The sequence below is a fragment of the Rhinoraja longicauda genome, chromosome 31 (genome assembly GCF_053455715.1).
Source record: "Rhinoraja longicauda isolate Sanriku21f chromosome 31, sRhiLon1.1, whole genome shotgun sequence".
Taxonomy (NCBI): domain Eukaryota; kingdom Metazoa; phylum Chordata; class Chondrichthyes; order Rajiformes; family Arhynchobatidae; genus Rhinoraja; species Rhinoraja longicauda.
The window spans coordinates 2963785-2983030 of NC_135983.1; the positions used below are offsets into that span (position 1 = coordinate 2963785).

A 19246-nucleotide genomic window follows, 5' to 3' on the forward strand; every position below is an offset into this window, starting at 1 on the left:
ACTGTTGCTCCCTGGTTTGGCCAATTTATTTTGTTTAATTTAGTTGACGTTTAGAGATACAGCATTGAAACATGTCCTTCAGCCCACCGAGTCCACGCTGACTATCAATCTACTGATTCCACTTTCTCATCCACTCCATACACACTAGAGGCAATTTACAGAGGGCCAATTAACCTACAATCCCAAACATCTTTGGGATGTAGGAGGAAACTGGAGCACCCGGAGGAAACCCACGCGGTCACAGGGAGAACCTGCAAACTCCACACAGACAGCAGCGGAGGTCAGGATCAAACCCTGGTCCCTGCCGTTATGAGGTTGCACCATGGTGTCCTCTATAGGTGATGAGCGAGCCAATGCTCCTTACTTTAATCTTGGTTTGCGGAGCCTCTAGTTAATTGGCATCAGTCATAGAGTTATGCAGCATGGAAATACGCCTTTGGTCCTACCTCATCCATGCTGACCAAGATGCCTCATCTACCCAAGTCCCATGTGCTCGTGTCTGGCCCAGATCCTTCCAAATCCTTCCTATTCATCCAAGTATCCATCTGTCCGATTGGTTGGAAATCAAGTGTGGATAGTAGTCTGAAGGCTTGGATAGAGTGGATGTGGAGAGGATGTTTCCACCAGTGGGAGAGTCTAGAACCAGAGGGCACAGCCTCAGAATAAAAGGGTGTACCTTTAGAAAGGAGATGAGGAGGAATTTCTTTAGTCAGAGGGTGGTGAATCTGTGGAACTCATTGCCACAGACGGCTGTGGAGGCCAAGTCAATGGATATTTTTAAGGCAGAGATGGATTGATTCTTGATCAGTACAGGTGTCAGGGGTTATGGGGAGAACGCAGGTGAATGGGGTTGAGAGGGAGAGATAGATCAGCCATGACTGAATGGTGGAGTAGACCCGATGGGCCGAATGGCCGAATTCTGCTCCTAGAACGTATGAACTATGAGCTTATGAAGCAGAGAAAATAATATAATTGCTGGAGTTGGCAGGAGTGATTTGCAGATGGTGAAGAGTTCTGCTTTGTTCTATAAATAGAAGTGCCAAGTGGTGGTGTACGCTGGTGGAAGCCACACATGGGGCACCATGTACAGTCTGCACTCCATTGTATCAGGACACAGAAGCACGGGAGACGTGGGCAATGGCTGTCTGACAGACACGCTGCTCCTACTCAGATTTCAATGACCTGGAGTGAGTAATCGGATGCAATCTTTATTCTCTTGAAAAGTGCAAGTGTGGGTGGGGATTTACTTGCACCGGTACATGGATTGGAAAGGTTTAGAGGGAAATGGGACAAACGTGGCTAACAGGACTAGCTTAGATTGGGCCTCTTGGTCGCATTAATGTGACAGGGGGAAGATTTAACAGGAACTTGAGGGGCAACCTTTTCACTCTGAGGATGGTGGGTATATGGAACAAGTTGCCCGAGGAGGTAATTGAGGCTGGTACTTCAACAGCATTTAAAGGATACTTGGACAAGTACATGTAGTGTAATAAAATAACTGCAGATGCTGGTACAAATCGAAGGTATTTATTTCACAAAATGCCGGAGTAACTCAGCAGGTCAGGCAGCATCTCAGGAGAGAAGGAATGGGTGATGTTTAGTACAGAGGGAAATGGGCCAAATGTGGGCAAATGGGAATAGCTTAGATGGGGCCTCTTGGTCGAGTTGGGCTGAAGGACTGGTTTCTGTGCTGTGTTATTTTACAGCTCCATGCGACCAAGGTGTACCATCTAAGCCAGTCACATTTGCCAGCGTGGACTAGTTGGGCCAAGGGACTGGTTTCTGTGCTGTATTATTTTATAATTTAGTTTAGTTTAGTTTGGCCCTTTGGCCCACCGCGTCCGCACCGACCAGCGATCCCCGCACATTATCGCTGTCCTACACACACTAGGGACAAATTACAAAATGTGTAAGAAGGAACTGCAGATGCTGGTTTAAACCGAAGAGAGACACAAAAAGCTGGAGTAACTCAGCGGGACAGGCAGCATCTCTGGAGAGAAGGAATGGGTAACGTTTTTCAAAGGTCTCGACCCGAAACGTCACCCATTCCTTCTCTGCAGAGATGCTGCCTGTCCCGCTGAGTTACTCCAGCATTTTGCGTCTATCTTAGGGTCAAATTACACTTATACCAAGACAATTAACCTACAAACCTGGACGTCTTTGCAGTGTGTGAGGAAACAGGAGATCTCGGAGAAAACGCACGTGGTCATGGGGAGAACGTACAAACTCCGTACGGACAGCACCCGTAGTCAGGATCGAACCCGGGTGTCCGGCGCTGCAAGCGCTGTAAGGCAGCAACTCTACCGCTGCGCCACCGTGTCGCGCTAATGTTGACTAAGATGTACCGTCTAAGCCAGTTATGCTTGTCCGCATGGATGAGTTGGGCCGAAGGGCCGTTACGACCCTCGGGTCCATTCTATGACCTTAAGCTTGGTTTAGAAAGTAGTGCAAGTACATTTCATGAGAGTCTCTGTAATCACATCAGGCAAAGCAAGAGGAAGCATTGCAGGTGTAAGATGAAGAGAGGTGGTGGGTGGTTTGATGGAAACTAAACCAGTACCCGGGGATGGTCTGTTTCTGTGCCATAGATTTGTTGTAACCTTGTTTTTCTAGTGCTGGTGGTTATAATTTATAAAATATTATAACCGCTTCTCAGCATTTTGGCTCAGATCAAGTGTAGCCCCTGTTCCTGTCTGATATGTCTCTTGTCTAGGGTGGACAGGATAGTTTTAAAGGGATATGGGTCAAACGGGCTGCCAGAGGAGGCAGTTGAGACAGGAACTATAAAAGCAGTTAAAAGATACTTGGACAGATACATGGATGGGAATAGGGCACGGTGGCACAGTGGCAGAGTTGCTGCCTCACAGCGCCAGAGACCTGCGTGTGATCCTGACTGCGGGTGTTGTCTGTATGGAGTTTGTACCTTCCCCCCATGACCTGTGTGGGTTTTCTCCGGGTGCTCTGGTTTCCTCCCACACTCCAATGACTTACAGGTTGTAGGTTAATTGGCTTCAGTAAAGATTGTAAATTGTCCCTAGTGTGTAGGATAGTGCTAGTGTACAGGGATCGCTGGTCGGCACAGACACAGTGGGATGAAGGGCCTGTTTCTGTGCTGTATCTCTAAACTAAACTCAATGTAAATGAGCCAAATGCAGACATATGGGAGAAACGTAGATGGAGCGTCTTGGTCAGCATGGACGAATTGGGCCGAGGAACTGGGTTTAGGGTATGGCAGGTGGGACTGGTGTAGAAGGGGCATCTTGGTCAGCATGTGCAAGTTGGGCCGAAGGGCCTGTTTCCATGCTGTCTGACTCTATGACTTCATTCAGAGTTGCCCATTTTAACTGAGAAGGTACCCTGTGCTGTTTGTGAGGACCAGCAATGTGAGCAGCATCTTCAGCCCCAGCCTGCCTTGCTTGCTTTGAACAGGCTCTCAGCTACCTGGAGCAGAGAGGAGCGGGAAAGTGGACAGAGACGTGGAACTGAACAGCACCAGAGAGTGCGACGGGCCTGAGCCAGAAACGGATAAATCCACACAACCTCTCACGGAGAGAAACTATCAGGTGCTTTCACTTCATTCCACCTTTAGAATATTTAGTTTAGTTTGGTTTTTAATATAACTGTATTTTTATATAATTGTATAAACAAGGACCTGCAGATACTGGTTTTACAATGAAAGACACAAAGTGCCAGAGTAACACAACTGGTCAGGCAGCCTCTCTGGAGAACATGGATAGGCAACGTTACAGGTCTGGATGTTTAGACCGATTCAACTTCAGTCTGAAGAAAGGTCCTGACCCGAAATGTCACCTTGCCCTGATCTCCAGAGACGCTGCAGTCCGAAGAAGGGTCTGGACCAGAAACGTTGCCTATCTATGTCCTCCAGACATGCTGCCTGAATTACTCCAACACTTTGTGCCTTTTTTGGAATATAATTATTGATGAATAATTGGCATTCTGTATTTTCCTTGCCTGCATAATGAATGTTGCAGCTGGCTAAATGTAGGACACATCTGTTGGTCTATAAGGCATGATCTTTCTGGGCTGTTTCAAAGTGCATTACAATATGTTGCCAGCAGCATCATCTATATACTGAAACTCTCATTTGTTTGTTTGTTTGTTATGTTTGTTCCTGAACTACAGCCAAAACGGTACATAATAGTGTGACAATTTTAGGCCCACCTTACTCACGTGTTCCCTTTGGTGCTAATGGAAGAAATTTAGTTGAAATCGGTGTTATATTTTTAAAGTCATTCACATTTTAAGGTTTAAATCTATCTCCTAGGGAGGGAGGGAGGATAAGGGGGGTTGAGGAGGAGGGGAAGGGAGGGGGGAGGAGGGAAGCAGAGGGGGGAGGAGGAAGGGGGTAAGGGGAGGGGGAGGAGAGGGTGCTGCACCAATGCAGAAGAGGTTTGGGCCCAACGGGTCCACTTGGTCTAGTACAGTATAGAAACCAGTGTGCAGGAAGGAACTGCAGATGCTGGTTTAAACCGAAGATAGACACAAAATGCTGGAGTAACTCAGCGGGACAGGCAGCATCTCTGGGGGACATAATGGGGAATACGCTCCGATCTTTATCAACGGGGACAGTGTGGAGAGAGTGTCCAGCTTCAAGTTTCTGGGCACTCACATTTCGGAGGACCTCACATGGTCCAATAACACTGCTGCGCTCGTCAAGAAGGCACAGCAACGACTGTTCTACCTGAGAACACTGAAAAAGTCTGGTCTGCCCAAACAGCTGCTGACGACCTTCTACCGCTGCATCATAGAGAGCATCCTAACGCATGGCATCCCTGTGTGGTATCTCAGCTGCACGGAGGCAGAGAGGAGAGCTCTTCAGCGGGTGGTCTACAGAGCTCAGACGATTATCGGGACACAACTACCAGCCTTAGAGGGCATCTACAATACACGATGCCTCAGGAAAGCCACCAGCATCCACAAAGACTCCTCACACCCCTGCAATAGTCTGTTCGAACTTCTACCATCTGGCAGACTCTACAAGGCCTTCTACGCCCGCACCTCCAGACTCAGGAACAGCTTCATCCCCAGGGCCATAGCTGCTATGAACCGGTCCTGCTGAGTCGGATGGTTATGACACACACCGACCAGGCACAGACCTATATGCACTTTATTCTGTTTTAACTGTTTCTACTTTTGTTTCTCTGGATTGTTTAAAGATTAGCTAATTAATTTATTGCATCGTCTGGAAGTCGCATTAACAATCTCGTTGTACCCCTGTACAATGGCAATAAAGATATATTGTATTGTATTGTATTGGAGAGAAGGAATGGGTGACGTTTTGGGTCGAGACCTTTCTTCAGACTGGTTAGGGGTAAGGGAAACGAGAGATATAGACGTTGGTATGGAAAGATAAAGAACAATGAATGAAAGATATGCAAAAAAGGAACGATGATACAGGAAATTGTTAGCTGTTTGTTGGGTGAAAACAAGAAGCTAGTACGACTTGGGTGGGGGATGCTGGGGCTACCTGAAGTGAGAGAAATCAATATTCATACCACTGGGCTGTAAGCTGCCCAAGCGAAATATGAGATGCTGTTCCTCCAATTTGCATTTAGCCTCACTCTAACAATGGAGGAGACTGAGGACAGAAAGGTCTGTGTGGGAATGGGAACGGGATTTAAAGTGTCCGGCAACCGGGAGATCAGGTAGGTTCAGGCGGACTGAGCGAAGGTGCTCCGCTAAATGTTCACCCAGTTTACATTTGGTCTCGCCGATTTATTCGAGTTCACATCTTGAACAGTAGATGAGGTTGGAGGAGGTGCAAGTGAACCTCTGCCTCACCTGAAAGGACTGTCCCTGGACAGAGTCGAGGGAGGAGGTATAGTGACAGGTGTTGCATCTTCTGCGGTTGCAGGGGAAGGTACCTGGGGAGGGGATGGTTTGGGTGGGAAGGGATGAGTTAACCAGGGAGTTGCGGAGGGAACAGTCTCTGCGGAAAGCGGAAAGGGGTGGAGATGGAAAAATGTGGTACATGCACAGAAAGAAAAGTGACATTTCATATCAATGACCTTTTGCAAGACCAGAGTTGAGTTGAGATATAAATGATAAAGGCAGCATTAACTGGGATAGTGAACACACGTCAGCAAGATCAATTTATAATTAAAAGGGTAGACACAAAGAACTGCAAGTGCTGATTTACCAAAAAACCCACAAAGTACTGAAGTACCAACAAGTCAAGCAGGCTCTCTGGAGAACACACATGCATGGGCTGCAGAGAGGCCCCTCAGTCTGAAGAAGGGTCTCGACCCGAAACATCACCCATTCCTTCTCTCCGGAGATGCTCCCTATCCGGTTGAGTTACTCCAGCTTTTTGTGTCTATCTTCTGAGAGACTGCCTGACCCACTGAGTTACTCCGCTGAGATTGATAGATTCTTGATTGGTACGGGTGTCAGGGGTTATGGGAAGAAGGCAGGCGAATGGGGTTGGGAGGGAGAGATAGATCAGCTGTGATTGAATGGCGGAGTAGACCTAATGGGCCTAATGTCTTAATTAGAAACATAGAAAATAGGTGCAGGAGTAGGCCATTCGGCCCATTGAGCCAGCACTGCCATTCAATATGATCATGGCTGATCATCCAAAATCAGTACCCTGTTCCTGCTTTCTCCCCATATCCCTTGATTCCATTAGCCCTAAGAGCTAAATCTAACTCTTGAAAACATCCAGTGAATTGGCTTCCACTGCCTTCTGTAGCTTCTGAGAGAATTCTGCTCCTAGAACTTATGAGCATGAGCACTTTGTGTCTTTAGTAGGTTAGAGGGCGCGTGGCTGGAGCTAGGTTGTGTGAAGGAGATGAGCTTGCATGTAGCGTAAAAGAGATTAAAAACAGAAACCAAAATATAAAATACTAGAGGGCATAGCTTTAAAATGTGAGGGGCAAAGTTTAAAGGAGATGTGCCAGGTAGGTTTATTAGACAGAGAGCAATGGGCTGCCAGGGGTGGTAGTGGAGGCAGATGCCATGGGCCATGTGGCTAGAAGGCTTCCGGACGGGCCGCAGCTGTGGCCTGGGAACGCGGCCGGAGGCCTTTGTCGAGGCGCTGTGGTCTCGATGCCTCCCGGATCGCCGCGTAGAAGCCCGGGTCGGGACATGGCCTTGGCCTCGCAGGTCGGACGGAGGAGCCGGGCCTCGTGGGTTGGAGCCCGGGTCGGCGGAGTGGCCGACGGAGCCCATGGCTGGGGCCTGGGTCGGCACCACGGAGGCTTGAAGTGGGGCGTCGACAGCATGAGGCGTCAGCGACGGTGAAACGGCGGCAGTGGTGGAGCCTCGCGAAGATGGAGCCTCATCGGCAGTGAAGCCTCGCGACGATGGAGCCTTAGAGGTGGTGAAGCCTCGTGATGATGGGGCCTTAGAGGTGGTGAAGCCTCGTGACGATGGGGCCTTAGAGGCGGTGAAGCCTCGTGACGATGGGGCCTTAGAGGTGGTGAAGCCTCGCCACAATGGGGCCTTAAAGGCGGTGAAGCCTCGTGACGATGGGGCCTCTGTGGCAGTGAAGCCTCGTGACGATGGGGCCTCAGTGGCGGTGAAGCCTCGCGGGTCGACTCGACAGTCGATGAGAGCGTGGAGGACCACTGTGAGGATGGAGGGGAAGAACAATGGAAGAGCCGGCGTGAGGAGGGGGGGAGTATAGGTGGAGCCGGCCTGCTTTGTAGCTTTGTCAGCGCGGCTGCTATTTGTACACATTGGGTATGCAAGCAAAGAATTTCACTGTGCCCAGTCACATGTGACAATAAAGCATTCAATTCCATACGAGAGTGGCATTTAAAATACTTTTGGAGAGGTACATGGGTATGTTTAAGCTGAGAGGGGGAAGATTTAAAAGGAACATGAGGGGCAAATTGTTCAATGTGAGGGTGGTGGGTGTATGGAACGAGCTGCCAGAGGAGGTAGTTGAGGCTGGGACTATAGCAAAATGTAAAAGTCACTTGGACAGGTACATGGATTGGAAAAATTTAGAGGAATATAAGCCAAATGCAGGCACATGGGACTAGCTTAGATGGGGCATCTTGGTGTCGGCATGGAAGAGTTGGGCCGAATGGCCTGTTTTTCCTGGTGGGGAGGGCTGTGGCTGTGATGGACCGGGCTGGGCTGAGTCCACCACTCTCTGCAGCCTCTTGCCTCCCTGTGTGTTGGGATTACCGTGCCAGGCCGTGACCCACCCAGTCTGGGCACTTTCTACTGTAAATCCATCGTGTCAGGGGTTATGGGGATAAGGCAGGAGAATGGGGTTGAGTGGGAAAGATAGTTCAGCCATGATTGAATGGCGGAGTAGACAATGATGGGCCAAATGGCCTAATTCTGCTCCATGAACTTATGAAGTTTATTATAGTATTTGGTGCAAGGTTGAATACAAGGTTTGGAGTGATGTGGGCTACATGTGGGCAAATGGGACCAGCTTAGATGGGGCATCTTGGTTGGCATGGACAAGTTGAGCTGCAGGGCCGTATGACTCTATGACTGTGTAGGTTTGACTGAATGTATAGATGGCGTTGGAGCTGTGCTGAGCCACATAGTGGGTGGATAGGGAGTGGGGCAGTGGTTATGCGGGCAGGCGTTCAGTGATGTGGCTGTGCTGGTGTGAGACAGAGAGTGGGGCAGTGGTTATGGGGGCAGGTGTTCGGTGATGTGACTGTGCTGGTGTGAGACAGAGAGTGGGGCAGTGGTTATGGGGGCAGGCGTTCGGCGATGTGACCATGCTGGTGTGACATAGAGAGTGGGGCAGTGGTTATGCGGGCAGGTGTTCGGTGATGTGACTGTGCTGGTGTTAGAGAGTGGGGTAGTGGTTATGGGGGCAGGCGTTCGGTGATGTGACTGTGCTGGTGTGACTGTGCTGGTGTGAGGGTGAATAGCTGAACGAGTGGAAGGACATTCAATCAGTGTTGCAGCTCGCCCAGCAGGTCGGTAAGCAGCAGGGCAGGCTGTGTTATCACGCACTCATTACCGAGCGATTAGCTTGCTGTGTCCTGTATTAAATCGATACTGGCTGAGCCGTTTGTTATTGTAATGGTTTCCCCAACAGTTAGTTGGAGCATTACTCGTCCAGCAGATTTGCAGCAGGAATTAGTGGGCACTTTTCCGATCCCAGTTCCCAGACGTCACTGTGACCGTATCCTCTGGCTGCACTCTGTGTAAATGTCTGCCCGCTACCACTGTGCCCCTAAACTACCCCCATCCCCCTGTAATCAATCATCGGTGCTTTCTTTGTCACATATGCATCTGTGCGGTGAAATTATTTTTGCATCTATTACACATGCCCGAAGTCCAAAGCCCGGTCGATGTACTGGAGTAATTCCCATGATCCGATATCCCTCTCCTCTCCTCGCCCAGCCATCATTTTCTAAATAAAAAATAATTTATTCAATTGCCACAAAAATAATATTTACAAACCAAAATAGCAACAACACACCCACCACCATAATACAAAATCACCAAACTGGTTGCACGGTGGCACAGCGGTAGAGTTGCTGCCTTACAGTGCTTGCAGCACCGGAGACTCGGGTTCAATCCCGACTACAGGTGCTGTCTGTACAGAGTTTGTACGTTCTCCCTGTGACTGCGTGGGTTTTCTCCAAGATCTTTAGTTTCCTCCAACACTCCAAAGATGTAAAGGTTTGTGGCTAAATTGGCTTGGAATAATTGTAAATTGTCCCTAGTGTGTGTAGGATAGTGTTAATGTGCGGGGATCGCTGGTCGGTGCAGACTCGGTGGGCCGATTAGCCTGTTTTCACGCTGCATCTCTAAACTAAATGGGTGGCGCCAACAATTTGGCTGCCTCACCAACAGTCTGTCCCTTCTTTCTTTGTGTCTGTTTTATATGTGTTCAATTATGTTTTTTAGTGTTCTTTAGCTTGTTTTATGTGGGGGGGTTGGGGGGAACTTTTTCTCTTACCTCGACGGAGATGCGATTTTTCTCTGTATTGTATCTCTGCGGCCTAACATCAAGGAGTTGGCGGCCTTTGCTGGAGACCGACTGGGAGCTCTACCGCGGGAGCCTCTGGACTTACCATCACGGAGCTCACGATCCCTGCCGGGGATCGACTTTGGGGCTCCAAACGCAGGAACCTGTGGGAACTTAATGTCGCGGAGCCCACGGTCTCTGGTTAGAGACCGACATCGGGGACTCCAGGCCGCAGGAGTTTCTATCGCCCCAATGCGGGAGTTTCTATCGCCCCAACGCCGGAGTTTCTATCGCCCGGATGGGGGCTTCGACCGCCAGCTGTGGATGGTTCGACTGCCCCGACCGCGGGAGAATAAAGAGGAAGAGGATTGGACTTTATGGCCTACCATCACAGTGAGGAACGTGGGGAATCCGCTGTGGTGGATGTTTAAGTTTACTTTCATGTAGTTGTGTGTCTTGTTGCTTTTTTCAGTATGGCTGTATGGTAATCTGAATTTCACTGTACCTTAATTGGTACATGTGATAATAAACTGACCTTGACACCTTGAATTTCAAATAACTCTATCACAATCCTTGTTATGGATACATCTTTGTGTGCCGGGGGCCCCTCCTGTAGACTACCTGAGGTTCACCCACCTACCGGCCCTTGTTCCTCACATCCGACGTCTCCAATCCCTCCTGGTTACGCCGTCTGCTGAGCCTCTGGACTGGTTCCCAGTCCTGCCGATTGTGCACCTTTGGGCGAGGTGTCGCCGATGAGTATAGCTGGGACATGTTGGCCAGTGTGGGTGAGTTGGGCCGAAGGGCCTGTTCCACTCCATGACTCTATGACCGTGAGGTGTCGTTGACCGCCGGGCGTCTGGGTGAGGTTCTGCCCAGTGCGCGTCTTTGGGCGCACTCCGCCGAGCCTTCGAGCAGGTTCCGGGTCCCACCAAACAACACGGTGGGCGACCCGGGCCAACCAGGCGTGTCCTCCGTGATCGATTCCCCAGAGATGGGGAATTGAGGACCAGAGTACCTAGGTTCAAGGTGAAGGGGAAAAGATTTAATAGGAATCTGAGGGGTAACCTTTTCACACATTCATTCATGATTTGTTCTTTAAGAAGGACACAAAGTGCTGGAGTAACTCAGCGGGTCAGGCAGCATCTCTGGAGAGCATGGATAAGTGATGTTTTGGGTCGGGACCCTGCTTGAGTCTGAAGAAGGGTCCCCACCCAAATCATCACCTCTTCATGTTCTCCAGAGATGCTGTCTGACCCGCTGAGTTTAGAAGGATGAGGGGGGTACGCCCCTGAAACTTATTAAATAGTGAAAGGCCTGGATAGAATGGATGGGGAGAGGATGTTTTCACTAGTGGGAGAGTCTAGGACCAGAGGCCGGAGCCTCAGAATATCAGGACGTATCTTTAGACAAGAGATGAGGAGGAATTTCTTTAGTCAGAGGGTGGTGAATCTGTGGAATTCCTGTGGAGACCAAATCAATGGATATTTTTAAGGTGGAGATAGACAAATTCTTGATTAGTGCGGGTGTCAGGGGTTATAGGGAAAAGGCAGGAGAGTGGGGTTGAGAGGGAGAGATAGATCAGCCATGATTGAATGATGGATTAGACTCGATGGGCCGAATGGCTGAATTCTGATGCTATAACATGAAGTTATCATATCATATCATATCATATATATACAGCCGGAAACAGGCCTTTTCGGCCCTCCAAGTCCGTGCCGCCCAGCGATCCCCGTACATTAACACTATCCTACACCCACTAGGGACAATTTTTACATTTTACCCAGCCAATTAACCTACATACCTGTACGTCTTTGGAGTGTGGGAGGAAACCGAAGATCTCGGAGAAAACCCACGCAGGTCACGGGGAGAACGTACAAACTCCGTACAGTGCAGCACCCGTATCCGGCGCTGCATTCGGTGTAAAGCAGCAACTCTACCGCTGCGCTACCGTGCCGCGGTATTTACTGGTTACTCCAGTATTTAGTGTGTATTTTGGTAAAACTACATCTGCAGTTTGTTCACTGGTGGTGTGTTGTCATCTGTACGTGTGTACGGTGAGATTATATAAGAAAATAATTGCAGATGCTGGTACAAATCGATTTATTCACAAAATGCTGGAGTAACTCAGCAGGTCAGGCAGCATCTCGGGAGAGAAGGAATGGGTGACGTTTCGGGTCGAGACCCTTCTTCAGACTCAAGAGTCTGAAGAAGGGTCTCGACCCGAAACGTCACCCATTCCTTCTCTCCCGAGATGCTGCCTGACCTGTACGGTGAGATTGTTCCTTTGCGTACGGTTCTTGTGCCTGTGTTGTTGACGTTGTCCTCTCCGTGTCCAGGACTCCAGGGCCGGGACTCCGTTTGGGCCGTCGCCACCGCCGCTGTCGCCCTCTGCTGGCAGCCCCTGCTCGTCGCTCACCCCGCTGGCCTCCCAACACCAACTCCAGCTGCTCCAAGCCCAGCTCTGTCAGCAGCAGCAGCAGACACAGGTCGTCATGGCACAGGTAGGCCCTTCACCCTAGTGGAGTTTAGTTTATTTAGTTTAGAGATACATCGCGGAAACAGGCCCTTGGGCCCACCGAGTCCACGCCGACCAGCGATCCCCGCACATTAACACCATCCTACACACACCAGGGACAATTTATATTTATAGCAAGCCAATTAACCTACAAACCTGCACGTCTTTGGAGTGCGGGAGGAAACCGAAGATCTTGGAGAAAACCCACATGGTCACGGGGAGAACGTACAAACTCCATCTAGACAGCACCCGTGGTCGGGATTGAACCCGGGTCTCTGGCGCTGCAAGCACTGTAAGGCAGCAACTCTACCGCTGCACCACCGTGCCGCCCGTTTCAGAGATACAGCGTAGAAACAGGCCCTTCAGCCCTCCGAGTCCATGCAAGCAGCGATCCCCTGACATTGGTTACATTCAACCATCACCCATACACTCGTACCATTCAATCATTGAACAGGTCGGCACGGTGGCGCAGCGGTAGAGTTGCTGCCTCACAGCACCAGTAACCCCGGTTCAATCCTGACTACGGGTGCTGTCTGTACGGAGTTTGTACGTTCTCCCCGTGACCGCGTGGGTTTTCCCTGGGTGCTCCGGTTTCCTCCCGCACTCCTAATACATACAAGTTTGTAGGTTAATTGGCTTCTGTACTATTTGTAAATTGTCCCTAGTGCTTGTATGGGGTGTCACTAGTCGGCACGGACTCGAAGGGCCGAAGGGTCTGTTTCCACGCAGTTTCTCTAAAACTAAAACTAAACACAAAAACTAGTTCTATCCTACAAACTAGGGCTAATTCACAAGCCAATTAAACTACAAACCTGTAAGTCTTTGGAGTGTGGGAAGAAACGGGAGCACCCGGAGAAAACCTGTGCAGTCACAGAGAGAATGTAGTCAAGATGGATCCCGGGTCTCTGGTGCTGTGAGGCAGTAGCTCTACTGCTGCGCCACCGTGCCGCCCTTGTTCTTATATGGCAGCTGTTATAAATGTTTAGTTAGTTTAGTTTAATCAGGTGTACCGAGGTACAGTGAAAAGCTTTGTTGCATGATAACCAGTCAGCAGAAAGACAATACATGATTACAATCGATCCATTTACAGTATAGATACATAAGGGAATAACGTTTAGTGTAAGGTAAAGGCAGCAAAGTCCGATCAAGAATAGCCCCAGGGTCACCAAAGAGGTAGATGGTAGTTCGGGACTGCTCTCTGGTTGTGGTAGGATGATTTAGTTGCCTGATAACAGCTGGGAAGATACTGTCCCTGAATCTGGAGGTGTGCGTTTTCACACTTCTATACCTTTTGCCTGATGGGAGAGGGGAGAAGAGGGAGTGGCCAGGGTGTGACTCGTCCTTGATTATGCTGCTGGCCTTGCCGAGGCAGCGTGAGGTATAAATGGAGTCAGTGGGAGGGAGGTTGGTTTGTGTGATGGTCTGGGCTGGGTCCACAATTCGCTGCAATTTCTTGCGGTCTTGGATGGAGCTGTTCCCAAACCACGCTGTGATGCAACCCGATAAAATGCTTTCTCTGGTACATCCGTAGAGGTTACTGAGAGTTGTAGGGGACATGCCCAACTTCCTAAGCCTTTGAAGGAAGTATTTCCTGGGCTTCCTGGCCTGGGCTTCGCTCCTGCTGCCAGTGTGTGCCACATCTCCCACTCTGCCACACTGGGGAAAGCACACTAACTCCAAAGTCAAGGAAGGGAGACTTTGTCCACTTTTACCTTAGCCCACGTGGGTAACCGGAGTATCCGGAGGCAGTGACCTGCATGGCCGAGCTCCCCAAAGTGTCTCCTACAGTCCGGAGCCTCAACATTAAAACCTGCCTTTAGAAAGGAGACGAGCAGGAATGTCTTTGGTCAGAGGGTGGTGAATATGTAACATTCTTTACCAAGTCAATGGACATTGTTAAGGCCGAGATTGACAGATTCTTGATGACTAAGGGTATCAGGGCTTGTGGGGAGAAGGCAGGAGAATGGGGCTGAGAGGGAGAGATAGATCAGCCATGATTGAATGGCGGAGTAGACTCGATGGGCTGAATGGCCTAATTCTGCTCCTATCACTTATGAAGCTAACTCTGGAGAGACATGAAACATCAGATGCTGGAATCTTGAGCAAAACACAAAGTGCTGGAGGAACTCAGCGGGTCAGATGGCATCTGGGGAGTGAATGTATGTATAGGTGACGTATTGGGTCGGACTGCAGTTTTAGATTTAAAGTTCAGTTTTAGCAGGAAAGATCATGCAAACTTCAAACAGACAGCACCCGTGATCAGAATCGAACCTGGGTCTTTGGCATAATAAGGTAGCAGCTTTACCGCTGCACCACTGTGCCACCCGACTGAAGAAGTCTGAACAAATATTCAACACAAAGTGCTGGAGTAACAAAACATCACCTACCCATTTTTTCAAACATGCTGCCTGACCAGCTGGGTTACTCCAGCAGTTTGTGTCTTTTTTTGTGTTAATCTGCCTCTGCAGTTCCTTGCTTCTACATGATGAAATATTTGCCTGCCCAATCCCTCCACAGATGCTGCCTGACCTGAGTTCCTCCAGCACTTTGTGTTTTTTTAATATACTCAACTTTGTAGTTTAGTTTAGTTTAAAGATGCAGCGCAGAAACAGGCCCTTCGGCCCACCGAATCCACAATGATTAGCGATCCGCATAGACTAGCACTATCCTCCACACACAAGGGACAATTTACAATATTAAGCCAATTAACCTACAAGCCTGTACGTCTTTGGAGTGTGAGAGGAAACGAGATCCTGGAGAAAACCCACGCAGGTCACAGGAGAACCTACAAACTCTGCAGATACCATTCGTATTGAGGATTGAACCTGTGTCACTGATGCTGTAAGGCAGCAACTCTACCACTGCGCCACCATCCCCCTATTGTACCTGCATATTTTCCCCCTCATGAACCCATCTCTTTGAGTACATCAGTGATAGAGAATTCCATTCTCACCGCATTCTAGAGAAAGGAATTTCATCTGCATTTCTGATAGAATTGAGTCATGACCATCCTATATTTATGGTCGTGTAGGAAAATAACTGCACATGCTGGTACAAATCGAAGGTATTTATTTCACAAAATGCTGGAGTAACTCAGCAGGTCAGGCAGCATCTCAGGAGAGAAGGAATGGGTGACGTTTCGGGTCGAGACCCTTCTTCAGACTGATGTCAGTGGGCGGGACAAAGGAAGGATATAGGTGGAGACAGGAAGATAGAGGGAGAACTGGGAAGGGGAGGGGAAGAGAGGGACAGAGGAACTATCTAAAGTTGGAGAAGTCGATGTTCATACCACTGGGCTGCAGGCTGCCCAAGCGAAATATGAGGTGCTGTTCCTCCAATTTCCGGTGGGCCTCACTATGGCACTGGAGGAGGCCCATGACAGAAAGGTCAGACTGGGAGCGGGAGGGGGAGTTGAAGTGCTCGGCCACCGGGAGATCAGGTTGGTTAAGACGGACTGAGCGAAGGTGTAGAGCGAAACGATCGCCGAGCCTGCGTTTGATTTCGCCGATGTAAAGAAGTTGACATCTAGAGCAGCGGATATAATAGATGAGGTTGGAGGAGGTGCAGGTGAACCTCTGTCTCACCTGGAAAGACTGTTTGGGTCCTTGGATGGAGTTGAGGGGGGAGGTAAAGGGACAGGTGTTGCATCTCGTGCGGTTGCAGGGGAAAGTGCCCGGGGATGGGGTGGTTTGGGTAGGAAGGGACGAGTGGACCAGGGAGTTACAGAGGGAACAGTCTCTGCGGAACGCAGAAAGGGGAGGGGATGGGAAGATGTGGCCAGTAGTGGGGTCCCGTTGTAGATGATGGAAATGTTTGAGGATGATTTGTTGGATACGCTGGCTGCCGGTATATTTATGGTCCCTAGTTTTGACCTTTACAGTGGAAATATTTCTGTCAAACCCTTTCATCAGTTTAGGTTTCTCAATACCTACCTACCTTGACAAGAATAGCTCCAGTCAGATCCTCTGTTCCACATTGTTATTATCACTCAGTTATTTTACCAACCCTATAAATCTTCTTTACACTGTTGGAATTGGCTGTATTATTTTTATTTTAGTTTAGTTTCAAAACACAGCGCGGAAACAGGCAGCCAGCGATCCCCGCACACCTAACACTATCCTACACGCACTAGGGAGAATTTATAATTGTACCAAAGCCAATTAACCTACAAACCTGCACGTCTTTGGAGTGTGGGAGGAAACCGGAGAAAGCCCACGCAGTCACGGGGAGAACGTACAAACTCCGTACAGACAGCACCCGTAGTCAGGATTGAACCCGAGTCTCTGGCACTTTAAGGCAACAACTCTACCGCTGCGCCACCGTGCCACTCATCTTTAAGAAAAAGAGGAACGGGAACTTTTCCCCAGTGTGGTTTAGCCAAGGTTAGATACACATGCAATATGACTTTGCTGCTTCTGAATTCTATTCCTGTACAAATAAATGGCAGCGATCAGATTGACTTGCTGTAGCTTTGTTAATCTGCTCATCACATTTAGTAATTCATGTACCAGCACCCCAGGACCTCTCTGTCCTTCTACACCATTTAGACCTGTTATCACAGCCGCACATCGGCATTAATTCAACGTTTAAAGTCCCTGTTCTGCAGGTTTATTGATCTTTTTCAGATTTATTACGGTTCCAGTGTGATTGTATCTCTGAATTTCGAAATAGGTTTTCAGTTCTCAAGTCCTGGTCATTTATGTTCCCAGTTAATACCAATAGACCAAGTTGATTGACCAAGGACAGGGGATGGTTGGGGGGGGGGGAGAGAAACACGAGGAACTGCAGATGCTGGAACCTTGAGTAAAACACAAAGTTGTGGAGTAACCCAGTGGGTCATGGAACAACTGCGGAGGATAGGTGATGCTTTGGGTTGGGAACTTCCTTCATATGGTTTGCTTGACAAAGCTTCTTCATTAGACATTGCAAAGCAGGTTGTGGTCTTGTCTTGGTTAAACTAACGATCTGACAGCCATGGCCAAGGTAGCCTTGTAAGGATAAGAAAATAACTGCAGATGCTGGTACAAATCGATTTATTCACAAAATGCTGGAGTAACTCAGCAGGTCAGGCAGCATCTCGGGAGAGAAGGAATGGGTGACGTTTCGGGTCGAGACCCTTCTTCAGACTACTTCTTCAGACCCTACACTAGCCTTGTAAGGATAGTGTGTTGGAGTAAACCAGGAAGATGTCTGAAGAAGGGTCCCGACATGAAACGTCACCCATTCCTTCTCTCCAGAGAAGCCGCCTGTCCCGCTGAGTTACTCCGGTGCTTTGTGTCTATCTTCGGTGTAAACCAGCATCTGTAGTTCCTTCCTACACAGGGAGAGTGCTGAGTTGAGACCACGCTTGCATTTGAAAGCCACTAGGCTGTGTAAGTGGAGTAAACTGAAGGAGGCAAGGATTGCTAGCACTGGGAAGGAATGTCTTCATAAATGGGCGGCACGGTGGTGCAGCCGGTAGAGCTACTGCCTCACAGCGCCAGAGACCCGGGTTCAATCCTGACCTCGGGTGCTGTCTGTGCGGAGTTTGCACGTTCTCCCTGTGACCACTTGGGTTTCTTCCGGGTGCTCCGGTTTCCTACCGCATCCCAAAGACGTGTGTGTTTGTGGGTTAATTGGCTTCTGTAAATTGCCCTCTAGTGTGTAGGGAGTGGATGAGAAAGTGGGATAACGTGGAACTAGTGCGAACGGGTGGTCGATGGTTGCCGTGGAGACGGGTGGGCTGAAGGGCCTGTTTCCATGCTCCACTTTAAAAAAAAATCCATATCCATCTTGGATATATTCAGAAGATAGACACCAAGTGCTGGAGTAACTCAGCAGGTCAGGCAACATCCAATTGGAAAGTTAATACACACAGGCATATTCGGCCTGTATGAACTTTCTAATTGGTAGAGCCTTGGGTGCTTTGTCTAACAGACCTAGTCTGAATATTGCAGAAATATTCAGATTTGTGATGCAAGAAATGCTTTTGCTTATCCTAGTTCATTGATGTATAAATGTAAAACAGCAAACTCCTGTGCTTTCTGATGGACTGTAACACGGGTTGGATGGGATACAAGAGATTGTGGATGAAAGGGCTAGTGCTTCTGATGCAGAGTGTGAACTCTCTGATAGTCTGCTCTTCCACACAGTCCTGGCTCTAAGCATTACGTGCGGTGTCTGATTCTTACTACATTCCAGCGAGGTGCTCCAATGGAACTTGCCATTAATGGAGACTATTGCCTGCTAACAGAAAGCTTGCAGCAGAGCAGAGAATTAGACACCAGAAGTAATGCTTATCGGTAGGACTGTGTTTCAAAGCCCTGATCCATTTGACCTCGTTCCATGCCAATGCAAGCACTCTAGTAATGCTGACGATGGACACACAATGCTGGAGTAACTTAGCGGGACAGGCAGCATCTTTGGAGAGAAGGAATGGGTGACGTTTCAGGTCAGGACCTTTCTTCAGACTGATTGTAGTAGGGGACTGACAGCTAGAAGGGCAGTGGGGGCAGGACAAAGCCAGGCAAGTGATAGGTGGATACAGGTGAGGGGGAGTTTGATTATCAGATGGGTGGACAAAGGCCAGAGATAAAAAGACAATAAGTGTGAGATAAGGAGATTAGAATAGAAGATGCACAAATTACAAAGCCAGAGGGAGGAAGATAGGTGGAAGAGAATGGAAAGGAATGGGTGAGGGAGAAATGGGCGCACATCAAGGTGTGGCACAGGGAAGCAGGGGGTGAACGGTGGGAAGATGTTGTAAATGTTGTAGGTTAGTCACCTACCTAAAACTGGAGAATTGATTGTTCATACTGTTGAGTTGTATGCTA

At 49.0% G+C, this 19246-nt stretch overlaps 1 protein-coding gene across 1 annotated transcript in view; it reads left to right on the forward strand.

The window, feature by feature from the left end:
* Window positions 1–19246, forward strand: part of LOC144608285 (carboxyl-terminal PDZ ligand of neuronal nitric oxide synthase protein) — a 124067-nt gene that overhangs the window by 88064 nt on the left and 16757 nt on the right. Inside the window, exons 7-8 of the mRNA XM_078425901.1 lie at window positions 3430–3563; window positions 12256–12420. Coding sequence (XP_078282027.1) covers window positions 3430–3563; window positions 12256–12420 — 299 coding nt within the window. The remainder of the gene's footprint in view (window positions 1–3429; window positions 3564–12255; window positions 12421–19246) is intronic.